Consider the following 18,499-nt stretch of genomic DNA (forward strand, 5'->3'; position numbering starts at 1 on the left):
CCCAGCACATCTTAAAAATCACACATGGGCATTTACTTATAGAACAGTACAGTCTAGGAAAAGCAGTAAAAGGAGAATCCAAACATACACTGAAAGCACAGTAAACAGACTGTCTTGAGCCCTTTGGAAAACAGTATGGCTCAGTATGAACTGACAAAGCTACGCTGGAGTCCCTTAGCAATTTTCCTTCCCACTACATATCCACTTTGCAGACTATTAGTGTAAAGAGAAGAACTGTTTGTACGCATTAGTTACAGCAGTATAATGGCTTACATACAAGTGCTTACCCACGTGTAGTTCCCAAAAGGTGACTACAGTACTGGCAGGAAAGATGCACTGCCTTGGAGGAAGACTCGGGATAAGACATTATTCAAGTCAAGTTGTATCAGAGCTAAAGTATTTCACAGGCTTATCAAGAAAAGGACAAAAATTAGGAAACACAACCTACACATATTTCTCATAAGATTTATCATTGTTCAGAAACAGAAATATTTATTACTCTGAAGGCACCATCACACAAAAAAGGACTGACACACAACGGAAGGAATGGGAACCCCAACCCCCCTCCCCCACTCCAGGCTCTGCTCCTCAGGGAGCTGTGCGAGCAAACAGCTAAAATGTGTAGTGGGCGTCTCCATGACACAGTGCGTATGCCACGTCCACCGAGCCACATCTTAGGGAGACTAAGTTGGGACAGTAGGAATGAAAATGCAAGAAAGTACATGTAAATCCCACTGACTGACTAGGTGTACTTAAGAGTACAGGTCTACCACACAATTAGTTAAATATGCAAGAATAGGTGATTGAAACCAACACTGCGGAAGGGATCTTCCATGTTTCTACATACAACTACTTAATTCCTGATGTGTTTTCGAAGAGGAATAGCTTTGAACTGCTACACAAGCTCTGTCTTTAAAGACTAATCCTCTCCCACTCATTTTAAATAATGGCTATTTCATGGGAGGGGAAAAAAAAATCCCAACAAGGCACTGTACGCTTTGGGGGAATATTCTTTAAATAGCTCAAAAAATAATTATTTATAGAAACTGTATACCAGCACACGTGCTTCATGTCTTTTTTGGATATGTGAACAAGACTGCTTTAGTGGTTAAACAACAGCTTTCATCATAGGGTGCTCAAAAAACACTATCAACAATAAGATGCCTTAAAAACATGTACATATGCTACTTAGAAACCCACACTAAAACATTTGTTTCCTTTCTTTCTCTCTCTCTCTCATTTGGAAGTTCAGTTGAAAAATGTTTTTAATGATACCTAATGTATTATCTTGTTCCTTGTGGGGAAAAAGAGTATAAAGTAAACTCCTTAGGGAAGCAGAAAGAAATCTTTTCATGCTCACAGAATTAAAGTTACTTAATTCTATGATAGTTCTTTGGCTTCAGTGGTCCTTACTCACGTTTCTTAAGGAATTGTGGTTAGAAGAGCACAAAAGTGCTCATTCTTTGAGGATCTTCCAAAGTTCAAATGGGAATGCTTCAGGTTCACAGGAAACTAAACACCTCCTAGGAATATAACATTGATTTAAAATAATTAGAGAGTAATAAAACCTAGCTAACAATATACTCAGCTATAAATCCAAAAGGATTTAGTTATATTTAAGTTGTACTTGATTATGCTTCATTAATAAAATTATAAAAATTTTCTTTCCAAATTAGTGGAAATATGAAGATGAAGAACTAAAATTGAAAGACAAACCCAGTTGCAAACAGAAGAACAAACACCTTCATACTCCCCTTGAAGAAAAAAATCTCTTAGACCCAGGTCCATTTTATTAATAATATAAGTTTCTATAATCTGGTGACATTACAGGTAGCTTTTACAGTTATATTTCATACTAAAGACAAACAGTTGGCTTAGGGAGAAGAAAGCTGAGTAACTTACATACTTTATGTCACACACTGTATTTCAATAGTTTAAAACAATCCTTTATACTTCCTGGATTTCAGCATCAATGTATATGAAATTAGTAAGGATTAAACACATATATTGACAGGTGGCTCATTTGGGAATGTGAAGACTTTAAGCTTCCAGAACTCGTTAAGCCAAAGGTGATTCTGGATTCTTCAGAGCTAACCTGGCACTTCTTATTTTTGGTTTTTCACACACCATGAGCTAAACCCTAATTAAAACTAAAGTTGCTAAAGATTAAGTAGTAACAAAAAGTTACTAAAGCTGTCTTTAACTCCTCTCTTAGTGCTTCTGAAAATGTAGATATGCTTTCCACAGAATTCCACCTTGGTTGCTTCAAGCACCCACATATGTAGTTTATGCATCGATGCATAATAAATATTTGTGTCCTATGTTTACATAGAATAAATGCTCAACCAAACTCAGCCCATTGGAGCAGCTGAGGTTATAGGCTTCAGCCTGGGACCACAGGGCTTTTCTGATCAACTATAGTTAGGAAGTAGAAAATATAAAAGAATATGACAGCAGAAAATCACTGGAGCCAACATGCAAAAAAATGCAAGCTAGGACTTACTTAGCAGTTACTAAAGGGATATTCTGAAAGAGGTTTTCTTGTAACCATCTGCATCTGGTTTAATACACACACTGACAGAAGCTCATCCTTCATTGTATTTTTGTTTTCCAAAATACATCAACATAGCTATGTATACCAGAAGGCTTCCAGCTTCATAATTAGCTTTTAGGTAAGAGTACTATTTAAGAAGAAAACTCCCAATTCCTCAACACAGGAAAGAAGTTAATCCTCTTTCTTTGTGGTAAAATGCTGGGCACAATAAACATGTGGCTTTTGCAATTCTAACTAAAACTAAAAAAGCTCATGTTACTTAGTATAATAATCTCACTTATACATGGTAAAGTGCACCAAACATTAAGGCAACCATTTCTCTAAGGGTCAATAAAGCTTGTTCATACTGAGTCCTTAGTATTCAATGCCATTTCTCACTAGCAGCAATTCCTATTCCCACTAAAACGCCAACTCAAATGTGGCATCATCAAATAAAATATTAGAAATAAGACTAATTTTAGAAAGACAAATCAATGTTATACAGTCCTGAAAACCAAACAGGCTACATAAATAAACTTATTCAAGCCTCACATAAGCAACATCCCCTGGCTTTAACTTTTATGAAGCCATTTTCAGATATTTCAGAAACAGGAGGCAAGGTTTTAAGTGCTTCTGTGTGTATACAAGAACTCAACTCTCTGCAGACACTAACTAAGTATATGCTCAGGCACCTCTCAGCAGCAGGAGTGTGGAAGCAGGGAAAGGCTTTCTGATTTACTAAATCAGAATGAAACAGTACTGACAAGCGTTCATGTGTTTCAAACTCATCCCTGTAGAAATGATTCAAACTACAAAATGCAGTCATCACTACAATATCAAGGTTGGGGAGTCAGGCATGCATGGGAGAAGAAAAACAAAAGCATAAATCACTAATTTCCATAAGGTTCATCTAGAATAGTGAACCAACAATTTCAGGTGTTACATTTCCTAATTCTGAGGTTGCTGAAACCTGAACTCCCTGGGAAAGAATGTTATAACAACCACGTGCAAAGGAATGGATCTGCTTATGAATCTATGTTTTATTGTAAAAATATTACTCAGAAACATGTATACACGTCAGTGAGATATTAGTACTGTATTAAATTTTACATTTTGATCACCAATTAGAGAAATTAGTTTCATGAATAGATGCATTTTATAAAGCTGAGATTCTTATAACCCTAGAAGCAAGTGTTAATTTCCTCATCAGGTATCCAACTATTTCAAATATCAAGGGCTTGAAGTAAAGATCTGCTGGAAATTTTATAATTAAAAAAAATCACCAATGAAGAAAAGCAGCATTTAATAAATAAATATTTTGTTTTTGTTAAACTAATAGTTCAATTTTATTTGCTTACAGATTTTAAGTTTATTAGTTTGAGGCCAATTTTGTTAAAAATTGTTTATCATTTTGAAGTCTTAAAAATATCACTTTGTCAATTTTAGATTTTCACTTTTCTGGTTAAGGCTACTTCAGATATAAAAGGTATCAAACTGCCCAAAAATACTTTGGAGCTGTTGCTACATAAACAGACAGTGTGTCCTTTTAAAGGATTGTCTGCATTTTGACTTACATTAGCTGATCAAATATTAATTTTAAAAAAATTATCAAAAGTTAGGTATCGCATTAATAAAAGAATCCATCCCAAAATGTGAATCATGAACCTTAACAGTGATTCAAAGTAACTATTTATTTTAATATGTAGGTTTGAATGTAAAAATGTTTGCTATATGTGGTTAATGTTCTATTATTTAAGAAATATGATATTTCAAACATTTTATTATGGCATGTGTATTAATAACTACTGTTTTAAAAATTTAGGTTAAACCAGTAATTCAAAAAAGGCATTAAACCATTACTAAAAACTAAATTGAAACTTTACTTTTATATGGAAATTTTTCATGTTGTTTGGGCTAATTTTTTTACAAAAAGTTTTTTCTCATTAAAACTATTGAGGTTTTCATATTTCAGTAGCTGAATGATGACTGCGTTTCTTTAGCCAAACAATTCTTTGAACTGGAGACATTCAGTGTAAGGAGTCTTCCTCTTCTGCTCCTGTTGCAGCTTCTTCTGCATCTCAGCAACAAGAATGTGAAATGAGAAACATCAGTACTCTAAATTGAATAGAGGCATTTCTTTCATGGTAAACCTTTTCTTCACATACAATGAATGAGACATCGGCCTTCCTTATAAAACATATAAAGAATGAATTAGGATATAACCATGCGTTTTCTCAGTGATACAAATTCAACTCATACCTCAGTAGAAACAGAAATATGGAGAACAAAAGATGTCCCCTGACAGAATAAATCATCCTAATGATTTAAGGTTTCATAACTGGATACTAATTTCAAATAAAAATGTAGGCCAAGCATGTTACAGAACTAGAGGCATCCTAAGTAAGAGGTTGCCTATACTCTTCCGTGGGTATTCTCCCTTAATGGCCTATTCACACTAGTAATGCTCTCTTAAAAAAACATACATGTATATAACTGCTCAGTGGAATCCTTCCCTACATAGCTGCTTCCCAGAAAAATTCTTTTTAAAAGGGGGCTAGAGAAACAATAGATGACACCAAAATCTGCCTTTGTTCCCCAAGAAGAAACATCAATACAAAACAGCTGGCAGCATCCTCCTCTGAAATAACAACTGGGAGCCAGCCTTGTGCTGCCTGACTGAAATTTGCAATGACAACCAGTTGGCTGTAAACTAATGCACCTACAATGAGAGAGATTTAGGAATACCATCTGTCAATCCATAGATGCAGAAACAAAACAAACCACAGAATGAAACAAACTTATTTTAAACCAACAAACAAATGCAGCTGAAATAAAGTCCATGATATATTTGATTACTGGTATAACCATAGTTAAAGACTTAAAATAAAGGTGACATTTTTCTTAGCAATAGTAATGGATTTATAAAAGGTTTCTGTTTCCAAAGATGTTATTGGGGTCCACATATTCCTTGACAGACTTCAGCATCCCAAAGCCGACATCAGAGATACTTTCCTTTAGCCACTGCTTCCGTAACTTGCCCACTGAAAAAACAAAATCAAAAATGCTTCAATATACACTATGATGCTGGAAACCAATCAATCTTGCGACCATGAATGAACAAACACTGTGTGATAAATGCTTTTATTCAAAAATGAGAAATGTTTTGCTTTATTTGATTTATTGAGCCCACCAGACTATCAAGCTCATTAAGCCCAATGTATTCCCAGGGGAAGCCTGTGCTCCACAGTATCTCCTTTCTCTGCAGACTATAAAATGGAGATGGAGGAAGCTTGGGCTGAGATTATGGCCCATTTTACAAATAACAAAATGAGAAAAACATGCGTTTCAAAAGAACCCACCTCTGGTCTTTACCAAAACATGCCAAAGTTTCAGAGAAAATAAAATTAACTAAAGAAAACACATCCAGATGGTTTTTTTGGGGGGCGTATACTAGAGCAAAAATGACAAGATATATATATCCATAAAATATTCTGAGAAGAACAAAATCGTTTAAAAAATTGAAAAAATCTGAACTTTGGGCTTAAGAAAAAAATCTGGTTATGAAGCTTTCCATTTGCATTTTCTTGCCATGTGACTTTATAATAAATTTGTATGTTCAAATAATGGTTATTTTTCTTCCTGTTGTTTTTCCAGAATTAGAGTTTTTTTAGTCACTGAATAAATCAAATACACTGAATAAATCAAAAACCATCTTAAACATAATTATCAGATTTTACACTATGTTTCCCTTCTTGTTTTCTAAGTCCTGCTAATTTATTCTGAGACTAACGACTATAACAGCAGCATAAATTATATTTTAGAAGGCATTCAATGAAAAACATAATCTTTTCTAAGTAGAACTTTTATAAGAAAGGATATGTACTTAATCTATAAAAGAATTCTGAAACATCAACTTGCTGTGGCATTAAAAGGCAAAGCAAGATGTTGACTTATCTGTGGAAAAATGGATAAACCTTATTTATGGCTAGAATTATTTGTGGTCAGTACTTGTCAAATGTATTATTGCAATAATTGAATTCAAATGGTCATTTTCCACAAATGTTCATTAATGATCTAAGTCATCAACAATGATTTAATTGGCAAACTAAAATGGGAAAGCTTCTTTCATTAAAACATTCAGCCTGTCATTCTAAAATGCACTCCCATTTATCAGGCTGCAGTGATACAACATAGTATCTGCCTTTTGGAAATCTTAAATACCATTTTAAGCTCAAATCAAACCATCTTTTCTGTCTAGTTTCCCAGGAAACAATCAATTGTCATTAAAATAATAAATACCATGACATTCTCAGAAAGCAAAATATTCTGCTTGGCTTCTGGAAATAAAAAAGTACTGCTGGTATTAAGATGAGGGAAAATGCTCTACAGCAGGAGAAAAAAAATCTTAAATTCAAAAGAAAAATTCTGTTTAAGAGTTTTAAAATCAGAAGCTGAACATACAAATTTCTACTCATGCAATCTCTGCCACCTGAAAGATGTCCTACCAGGTCCCCCTACTGTATCCCTGAGAACGCATCACAATGCCTCAGCCTGAGTTTGCTCATCTGCAAAGGGATTAGAATCTACAAGATCTTTTCACTTCAAATATCCGATGATTTTAACACTTAAAGTTACAAATCAGTTATTTCTAGATTTGCTCCAGGGTATTAAAAAGAAAATAAACCTACTCTGTGAGTGGTAAAAGTGTCATTATTTTAAGCCACCGCCACTGAAGCAACTCAGGAGAGTGGGGTGAAAAGCAGTCAATGCCAGTCTCCACTGTTATCTGTAATATAGTTTCACTGAATGTGTCCTGTGGTTATGGATGTAATTGTCCTGAAAAGACTGCAAACAACTGCTCCAACAAGATGGAGCACATTAGAACCTCAGCAGGATGCCCAACAGCTAGCTTGTCTGCCTGGCTTTACACCTCTAGTAATAATGCAATTCCACAAGGAACTGAACCATCGTCTGAGAAGCCACCCAACAGCCACTGCATATTTAATGAAGTCACTCACCAAGCGCTGGGAAACAGAAGGTGCTTGGAGTGCATCATTAGCTCTGTCAGAAGGATAATTTACACATCTATCTTGTCAAATTTTCTATGGTTTATACTTTTACAATAATCAATCTAACATACATTTGATTAGTGAACTAGAAAGTAAAAAAAAAAAAGAAAGAAAGGCAGTACAGGCAGCATGGTTGTGGCCCCTCATAAACATATCTGATAAAAGAATTTAACCCCCTGATGATCTAATGGCAGAGGTCTGTGAGCTGCTTCTGTTAGTGATAAGGAAATTTATACTGAAGTCAGAAATCACAATTTATGCAATTAAAGGGATGAGAAATCTTTTTGGTTTTGCTTAACAATTTAAGTCAACTACACTACAGGATAAATGTACAAATGGAAAATAGAGCTTAAGCAGAAATGCTTAATGAGCATTTATAGTAAAGAGATTATTGGAAATAGTCTTCATAAAATTCTAGAGAACCTTCTTCTCTGGCTGCCTCAGATGAATTAATAAATTAAAACACAACAATGAAACATCAAAGGCCCTAATCCCGAAGGGGAGATGACACTTGAAAGTAGAAGACTTTAATTTTTTTAGAGCTAAACAGCAATAATAATGCCATTTTATTTTCATTGCTAGGAACTTTAGAAATTAGCTAGTTAGACTGATCTGGACATATGTAAGACATTGTGTGTGCATAACTATACAGTAGCTGCTTAAACATTTACAGACTCATTTTCAGAAAAGGTAGAAACAACACTCTGTCCTTTATGCAACATGCCATACCTAAAGGGGAGAATGGATGAATGAAAACAGCAAATAACAGATGGTCAAGACTATTTCAACATTTCTTGTATGAATAGCTATCCATGAAAAGGCTTGTGTACATTCATACTACATGAAGTTTATTCCTCTTTCTAGACCAAGATTATCCGATGTGTGGGGGTATTCATGACTACTGACTCAAATACATCCCGTTGACTTCTGATTCTCTAGAAGTATAAACCTAGCTTGAGAGCCAACAGTAGAGCTAGAAAAAGCCAAGCCCACCATTTCTCAACATAAGAAAAAGACCCTGCATGCCACAATTCACATTTTTTCAACGTTCAGAATGCTCAAGTCAGGTATTGAAGAGTCTTAAATATATTTTTAAAGATACAAAAATCATAAGCCAGCCAAATAATAAACATTACAGAAAAATAATGGGAGGAAATTCTTTTTCTGCTTAAGAGTGGAGTTCACTTTTTTAGAATTTCTGATACAGACAGAATAAAATAAATATTTTGTGTTTTCTCCACAATATACAGTACATATTAAAAATTTTACTTTTGGAACAGAGAAAATAGAAGCTTTGGGGGATAATCTTTGAAATCATAGGCTCAACAGTCCCCTCTGGATGTTAATAGCTCCAAGAAGGAATACACTTAATGTGGAAATGAACAGAAAAGAATGAACTGACCTGTATACAAGGGGGACAGGTAATGGGAGTCCTGTGTGGAATATGTGGACACGGTGGCCAGTCTAGCCACCAAAAACTATTTGGAAGGGACAAAAGAATTAGCAGAAACTACCAAATAATCTCATCTTAAAAGGGACACATCTAGTGTCTGCTAGCCAGAATTCTTTTCAGCCAAATTAAAAACTTTTGAATTATGGAGTTGATTATAAGGTTGAAAAGATCTATTATACACTTATGTTTTAAATTATGAAATGGGCTGGACTTATAGAAGATTACTGAAGCCAAAGCCTAGAATCAGAATTTAGCCAAAGTTAAAAGTACCTAACCATTATTTTAACAACTGTATTTTGAAAGCTCTGGTTTAAGCATCTTTTTAACACTATTCTATAGGTCATTTAAAGAAGAAACTCTAGATTTAGCTGCTTGTATTAGTGATCTAAGCACTGACTTTGTATAAGATTTCATTAATTCAACCAATCTACTAGTGGATTATGTAAGAAACTAGTGCTAAAGGGACACCGACCCCTTGTCAGATGAGGTTCTGGCCCCAAGAAACTTCTGGCTCTTTGGAGAATCTGGTGATTTGATGATGAGGATATTTCTTTGGGAGGCAGTGATATGGGGTAGAAAAGAGGACTTAGCTGTCCATTTGCTTGTACTATAAGGCATTCCTGTGTGTGTGTGTTGGATTTTGGTACATGTTGAAAGTAAGTAACAGATCTCCAACTGAGGGATACTAACATCCAGCTTTTAAAGACACATGAGATAAGACTATGACTATCCACAATTCTAATTTAATGCTATGCTCGGTCATGTCTGACTCTTTGTAACCCCATGGACTGTAGCCTACCAAGTTCCTCTGGACTGTAGCCCACCAGGATCCTCAGTCCATGGGAATTTTCAGGCAAGAAAAATGATGAAATGGGCTCTTTGGTTAGAAATGGGTTACCATTTCCTCCTCCAGGGAGCTTCCCAACCCAAAGACAGAACCTGCATCTCCTGCAATGGCAGGCGGATTCTCTACCACTGAGGCACCTGGGAAGCCCGATTTAATGTTTCAGTTCAGTTGCTCAGTCGTGTCCGACTCTTTGCGACCCCATGAATCGCAGCACGCCAGGCCTCCCTGTCCATCACCAACTCCTGGAGTTCACCCAAACTCACGTCCATTGAGTCAGTGATGCCATCCAGCCATCTCATCCTCTGTCGTCCCCTTCTTCTCCTGCCCCCAATCCCTCCCAGCATCAGAGTCTTTTCCAATGAGTCAACTCTTCACATGAAGTGGCCAGAGTACTGGAGTTTCAGCTTTAGCATCATTCCTTCCAAAGAAATCCCAGGGCTGACCTCCTTCAGAATGGACTGGTTGGAACTCCTTGCAGTCCAAGGGACTCTCAAGAGTCTTCTCCAACACCACAGTTCAAAAGCATCGATTCTTTGGCTCTCAGCTTTCTTCACAGTCCAGCTCTCACATCCATACACGACCACTGGAAAAACCACAGCCTTGACTAGACGGACCTTTGTTGGCAAACTGATGTCTCTGATTTAATGTTTAGTGCATACTTAAAGTCATGTTTGGTTTCTTTATTAAAGTCATCTGATTTATTTTCTACTACTAATGATACTTCTAATATCAAGATGAAAAATTCATAGATACCATGGACTTTTAACAAAGCAATTAAAAACTCTGGTATAAGATTCTTTTCTTATTAAATATTTTTAAATGTCATTTTTCTCTATGCTAAGGTTTTATCTGTGCAGTTTATAGAGCAGCTCTAAGATCTTACAGATCCTTGAATAGGTTTTTAGAGACTATGAAACAGGAAGAAAATCTGAATGACCAAGATGATCGCAGAACACAAGAGCTGGATTCAATCTGTCTTCAGAACACAATCAAGCGTTAATTCTGCTGTGTCCCCAGAAGATGGATTAACAAGCTCAAACTTTAAACCAAGTGGCAATTAATGCCTATACAACCGAGCTGAAAGCAAGTAAGCAGACCAAATAACATGATAAGGGCAGAAAAGGATAGAAAACATCACATGTTCCTTGAAGGGTCATGTTTTATTCATTTTTGTAGTCCTATTCCATAATACAGGGCTTCTCTGGTGGCTGAGACAGTGAAGAATCTGCATGCAATGTGGAAGGCCCAGCTTCGATCCCTGGGTCAGAAAGATCCCCTGGAGAAGGGACTCCAGTACTCTTACCTGGAGAATTCCATGGACAGAGGAGCCTGGTGGGCTACAGTCCATGGGGCGGCAAAGAGTCAGACACAACTGAAGGACTAACACTTTCACTTTCCATAATACAGCATATCCACATGGTAAGTAAAAAAAAAATGTCAGTTAAACTATATTGAACCACAGTTACCTATAAGCCATTTTAGATAAAGAGTAGGGATGCAAATATCCAATCTGGATTTCTTTACTTTCCTTTGGTTTTATCTGCCTTGCATTCTCTACATTCTGACATTATTTCTTAGATATACTCAGGAGTTCTATATTAGCTAAAACAGGGGAAGGAATGTCACAGAACCTCACTCTCTTCCTTCAAATCTCTAGGAGCCTTTGGACTATATCAACAGTTCTCAACAGAGACAATTTTGCAACACAAGGGACATTTAGGAATGTCTATAGACATTTTTCGGAGAAGGCAATGGCACCCCACTCCAGTACTCTTGCCTAGAAAATCCCATGGATGGAGGAGCCTGGTGGGCTACAGTCCATGGGGTCACTAAGAGTCGGACACAACTGAGCGACTTCACTTTCACTTTTCACTTTCCTGCATTGGAGAAGGAAATGGCAACCCACTCTGGTGTTCTTGCCTTGAGAATCCCAGGGACGGGGGAGCCTCATGGGCTGCTGTCTATGGGGTCACATAGAGTCGGACACGACTAAAGTGACTTAGCAGCAGCAGAGACATTTTTCGTTGTTGTAATTTGGACAATGTTACCAGAATCTAGTGGGTAGAGGCCAGGGATGCTGCTAAACATACTACAATGCATAGGACAGCCCCCACAACAAAGAATTGTCTAGCCAAAATGTCAACAGTGCCAAGATCAGGAAATTTTGGACCATATATTTCCAAAGGTCCATCTCCCAGGAGCCCAAATAATTTCCATAAAAGCAAACATATCTTCACTGCTACAATCAACTGAATTAGAAGTAAATGGCTCCTGCTATTGTAAGGTGACCTCGTTTTAAATTTGAGGCTACTGACCACACTGAGGCTACCAACTCCAGTATTCTGGCCTGGAGAATTTCATAGACTTAGTCCATGGGGTCACAAAGAGTCGGACATGACTGAGTGACTTTCACTTCACCAAACTGAAAGAAATTCTGGAAAGAGTGGTAGAGTAGACAGAAGTTATACTCAGAAAACCTGCCATTAATGACAAATGCTAGTTATTTTAGAACTTAACTCCTAAAGACCTGAATCTAATTTCTACTGAAAAAAATTTTAAGTCATATTTTTGGGCCATTTTCCCAGCCAATGTGTGAAAATACATATGAAATAAAGCTTCACAGTACTGCTCAATAGAATTTTCTATGATGACAGAAATGTTCTGCATCTGCAGTGCTTACCTCAGTGGCTCCTAGCCACATGTGGATATTAAGCACTTGAAAGGTGGCTATTGCAAATGAGGAAATACATTTTTATTTCATTTTAATTTAAATTTAAATAGCCACAAATACCCTAGTGGTTTTTGTGTTATACAACACAGATTATTAAAAATTAACTTTACCTGAAGTCACTTTTCGGAGAAGGCAATGGCACCTCACTCCAGCACTTTTGCCTGGAAAATCCCATGGACGGAGGAGCCTGGTGGGCCGCAGTCCACGAGCTCGCTAAGAGTCAGGCACGACTGAGTGACTTCACTTTCACTTTTCACTTTCATGCATTGGAGAAGGAAATGGCAACCCACTCCAGTGTTCTTGCCTGGAGAATCCCAGGGATGGGGGAGCCTCGTGGGCTGCCGTCTATGGGGGTCACACAGAGTCGGACACAACTGAAGCGACTTAGCAGCAGCAGCAAAGTCACTTTTAACAGATTTTACATTTGAAAATACCTATTAGGATTCATTGCTAATCACCTGAAAAAATAGCTACAAAAAGCTAATGAGTCTATAACAATATAATAATATAGTAGAGGTATTCTGAGATTAGCAAACATCTGGTACTTAAAAGAGTACTATCCTGTGTGCTGTATTTAGTCGCTCAGTCATGTCCGACTCTTAGCGATCCCACGGACTGTAGCCCACCAGGTTCCTCTGTCCATGGGAATTCTCCAGACAAGAATACTGGACTGGGTTGCCATGGCCTCCTCCAGGGTATCTTCCCAACCCAGGGACTGAACCCAGGTCTCCTGCATTGCAGGCAGATTCTTTACCTTCTGAAACACCAGGGAAGCCCACTTAAAAGAGTCTTGGTCATAAAATTGCTAGGGAGAAAGAGTTCTCTTTAGAGGTCCAAAGAGAATTGGTTATTATCCAAGCTACCTATTCCTTCCTAGTGGCTGAAAAAATACATCTGAAGCTGGAAGCTACTACAGGTATATATATAGCACAAGGTAAGAGGTGGCAAACACGATGTTGTCCCTGCCCTCTATCTGCGACTGAGCCTCTGTAGCTTGCATGGGGAGGAAGATGTAAGGTTCAATACATTTTTACAATAGACTTTGTCAGCTCTCAAATCTGTCTGTACTGTGACATAGTTGAAATAGTTAAGTAGTTAAATGTTCAACTACATCATGAATTAAATTGGCTTTTAATCTAAGTCTGGTCTTAGAATCTCACTATTTACAACACTGCTTCAGTGGAAAAATATTATATTCAACTTTAAAGTTTTGTGAGAAAAAGCAAATCACAAGAAAGAAAGAGCAAAACAAACTTATGCTATCTTATGGTAATCTGATAAAGATTTGATACTGGAAAGGCTATACTCATCCGATAGCTATCAAAAGACCAAAATCACAACCAGCATATTGACACTGATATAGGCGAGATCCAGAACATTTCCATCCCCACAAGGAGCCCTGTGTTGCCTATTTATAGTCACCCCTGTCCTACAGCAACTCATGGAAACCACTGATGTGTTCTGTATTTCTCTAATTTCACTATTTCAAAAATGTTTTAGAAATACTATCACACAGTATCCAATTTTGGGGGACTGGCTTTTTTTCAGTTAGGGTAAGTTCCTGGAGATTCATCCAAGTTGCTGCATGTGTTTATGGTTCATTTTCTCTTACTGCTGAGTAGTATTCCATGGTACACACGTACCATAGTTTGATTAGCCATTTAATCGTGAAGGACATCTGAGCTGATTCGAGTTTGGGACTACCATGAGTAAATCTGCTGTAAATGTACATGTACAGGTTTATGCATGAACCTAAGTTTTCAATTCTGTGGTATAAGCATCCAAGAGCATAACTGTTGGGTTGAATGGTAGTTACAAGTTTGATTTTTATAAGAAACTGCAAACTGTTTTTATGTAATGATGTTACTACCCTACATTCCAAACAGTAATGCATGATTTACCTAGTTTCTTTACATCCTTGCCAGCATTTGACTTTGCCACTATTTTCTAATTTTAGCTTTCTGATCAGTGTATAGTGGTTTCTCTTGTGGTTTTAATTTGCATTTCCATAATAGTTATTGTTTCCCTGGTGGCTCAGTGGTAAAGAATTCATCTGCCAATGCAGGAGATGGGTTTGGTCCTTGGGTCAGAAGATTCCCTGAAGAAGGAAATGGCAACCCATTCTAATATTCTTGCCTGGAAAATTCCAGACAGGAGGAGCCTGTCAGGCTCTATTCCATGGGGTTGCAAAGAGTTGGACATGACTTAGCAACTAAACAACAACAATGGTTACTGATGTTGAACATCTATTCATGTAATTATCTGTCATCTGTGCATCCTCTTCAGGGAAATGATTCTTCATGTCTTCTGCCCATTTTCTAATTGAACTGTTTGCATTTTACTATTGAGTTTTGAGAGTTCTTTATATTTTATAGACATAGATCTTTTGTTGGCTATATGGTTTGCACATATGAAAAGCCTAACTTTTCATCCACTTAACAGAGTCCTTCACAGAGCAATCATTTTTAATTTTGACAATATCCAATTTATCAAATTTTCCTTTAATGGACTGTACTTTTCGTGAACAGTCTAAGAGCTCTCTGCCGAACTTTAGATCTTGAATATTTTCTCTTGCTTTTTGTTTTTTCTAGAAGTTTTGTTATTTTATGTTTTACATTTAAGTCTATTATCTATGTCGAGTCAATTTTAGTATAAAGTGTGAGGTTCAGGTCAAGGTTTTTTTTTTTTAACCTATGAATTTCCATCCAATTGTTCCAGCACTATTTGTTGAAAAAGCTATATAGTTCCTTCACTGGTTGCTTTATATCTTTGTCAAAACTGGCTGGACACATTCATGTGGGTCTATTTCTCAGTTCTCTATTTTGTTCTATGGATCAATACTCCTCCAGTACCACAGTCTTGATGATTATATTATCATAAGTCTTGAAATCTGATACATTGATTCCCATGACCTTGCTGTTCTTTTTTCAGCTACTTATTTCCTTTATCTTAACATATAAATTTTAGAATAATCTCTTCCATATCTACTAAAAATATTTCCAAACTTTTGATAGGAATTGTATTAAATAGGTAGATCACTCTAGGGAGAACTGACATGGTATAACCATGTCCAGTGTTGTACCAGTCCATGAACATATCTCTCCATTTGTTTAGGCCTTTAATTTTTTCATCAGCATTCTGTAATTTTCAGAACATAGATCCAGTATATATACTGTTAGATTTATGCATAAGCATGTACATATTTTATTAGATTTAAATGCCTTCTTTGGAGCAAATGTAAATGATACTACGTTCTAAATCGCAGTTTCTATATGCCTGTTGTTAATATACAAAAATGGAACTGATCTTGGTGTGGGCTCTTATATTCTGCAATCTTGCTGATCTTGTTTTTGTATATATTTTTTTGCATTTTCTACAAAGACAATCATGTCATCTATAAATAGTGATAATCACCTTGTTAATCTGCATGTCTTTTACTTCACAGTATAGGTTTTTAACAAAGCTGATCTTTTGCTCATTACTTTGAGTAGTCTCCTTACTTTTAAAGTTTCTGACACTACTGGATTATGTCAAGACCACAAAAACTGCTATGAGCAGCTACCCCATAATTACTCTCTGAATAATAGGAAATAAGTTTGGTTAGGTAAAGACATCAATATTTAAACTAAGACTGGTTATATTTAATCAAGATTTTTTTTGTTTCCTGACAAGGACTTAGGTATAATTTTAGCAAATGAACAACTTAAAAACTTAAGTCATAAATTGAAATTAAATATATGGCTGACATAAACACTGTTGTTTAAACTGACCAGCTCGTCAGTTACAAAAACAAGCGCTATGAAGATTAAGTTAAGCAGGCTTTGTATTTCCTATAGCCTCCAGTTCCAGACTACATCTGTTTTCTTTGATACACAAAACCAGAGTTAAAATAGCTCCATTTATCACAGCATGATTGTAGGCAGACAAACCAGCCTGTCTGTTTCCAGATAGTGAAAGCGACTGTTATTAATCACAATTACAGGCCAAACTCTCTAAGAGAAATTGCATCAATATTCTCCCAACCCCCGGCCCTTCTACTCTTGAACTCAAAAATGCTACTGAGAATGTCATGACACTGCCTGAAGGTCAGTAACTAAAGATGCTACTATGAGGCTGCCTTGAGTTTTAAGTTCAAGATACATATTAAGGAAAACCTTTTCCACACATATAAAAGGCGATCTTTTAAGAACTCTGTTATTGATTAACTTTAGAAGGATAATTAAACCCACTCTAAAATTTACATGGAAAGATTTCTGCTTGAAATGAAACTAGGAAACTACACTGAATAGCATGGGATATTTGAAATGTACAAATTAGATGATTAACTTTAAGCACAGAAGCATTTATGAAAATAGACATTTTTATAGCAAATTTTGCAGTCAACAGTGTGAAGAAAATTTATTGCTTTCATACAGATGGTAACAGAACCTCCTATAGAGTAAGACTAATCACAGGTTATAGATGAAAATGTTAAAATAACTGTTCAATCTTATTCCTTGATAAGGGTCTTTTTCAAACTGTGATCCTTTTTTCAATGGTTACAGTAGAGGTTTAAGTATACAAACCAGAGTTTCACTTGGTGCTGTCTACTTCTTTTATGTTTTTAAAAGGCTTATTGTTTTTTAAGCACCTACTATATATGCAAGACACTTTGATGTTTACATACATTATCACACTTAAGTCTTATAATAATCTGATGTAGGTACTATCCGATTTTGCAGATGAGAAAACTGCAGTTCAGAAAATTTATTTCTCTATGGTGATACAGCTAGCTAAGTACAGAGCCAAAAGTCAAATACAGATTTGATTCTGAAGTCTATGTTCTTTCTCCTCTATCTGTAAGCCTTTCAAACTTATATTTGCTTTAAGACAAAGTTTAAATGGAATCTTACATACATACTGCATCTAAGAAAGGAAACTAAAATGGCTGGTTGGGCAGTTATACAGAAATGCATATTATTTTACCCTACTTTTCCACTAAATAACTGACTCTGCTAATATACATTCTCAGAAATAATGTTACAGAATAAACTGAGCCTTTCTGTGATTAAGCATGACCCTATATTCAAATAAGGCCTGCTTATTAAGCATTTGAAGCTAAATTCGCAAGGAGATTAATGCCATTCATGTTAATGAAAAATTCAGATGTTTGAGAATCTGCAAAACTGCCCAAAATTCTGTGAGTGCTTAGACACTTAACTGGTCACATAACATATTCATTGATTACCTACTTCTATGTAGAATAGTCAGTCACTTTTCTAGGGGCTGGGGAACACAGTGACAGACAAGATACAGTCAGTAACCCCATTGAACTTACTCAAATGGGAAACGCATAAACTATACAAGAGAATAGGGAAGATGCCTCTAAGAAAGTGACATTTTTATCAGAGATCTAAATGATGGGGAAAGTGAACCATGCAAATATCTGGGGGAGGGGGCACAAGAGAAAGACCATCAGAAAGAGATGGAACAAATAACGAAAGACTTTGAAGAGGAAGGGGGTTGACAGGTCTGAGAAACAGCAAGAAAGCCACTACTGCTATAGGGGAAAAGGAAGAGATGAAGAGACAGAGATAAACACACAATGTATACCCTTGAAGAACCCAATACAGACACTGGGTTTTATTTTGAATATGAGAAGAAAGCACTGAGTTTTAAAAAGATTAGCCAGACAGCAAGAGAAATATCAGCAGAGCAATAGGCATAGAGGAAGACAGACCAGTAAAGAGCCTACTGCAGTTGTCCCAGAAGGAAAAACATAGTGACTTAATGAGGGTGGTTTTGGTGATGCCTTCTGGTATTGGGAGTCATCAGCATAAGGACAGTGTTTTCAGTCCTGGGACTAAAGTAATCACTGAGGGAGTGA

The 18,499-nt window shown here is 36.5% G+C and overlaps 1 protein-coding gene across 1 annotated transcript in view; it reads right to left on the reverse strand.

The window, feature by feature from the left end:
• Positions 1–5,428: 5,428 nt before the first annotated feature.
• AGPS (alkylglycerone phosphate synthase) overlaps positions 5,429–18,499 on the reverse strand; it is a 129,139-nt gene continuing 116,068 nt past the window's right edge. Inside the window, exon 20 of the mRNA XM_052663808.1 lies at positions 5,429–5,574. Coding sequence (XP_052519768.1) covers positions 5,453–5,574 — 122 coding nt within the window. The 3' untranslated portion in view covers positions 5,429–5,452. The remainder of the gene's footprint in view (positions 5,575–18,499) is intronic.

The sequence above is a fragment of the Budorcas taxicolor genome, chromosome 2 (genome assembly GCF_023091745.1).
Source record: "Budorcas taxicolor isolate Tak-1 chromosome 2, Takin1.1, whole genome shotgun sequence".
In the NCBI taxonomy this organism is placed as follows: domain Eukaryota; kingdom Metazoa; phylum Chordata; class Mammalia; order Artiodactyla; family Bovidae; genus Budorcas; species Budorcas taxicolor.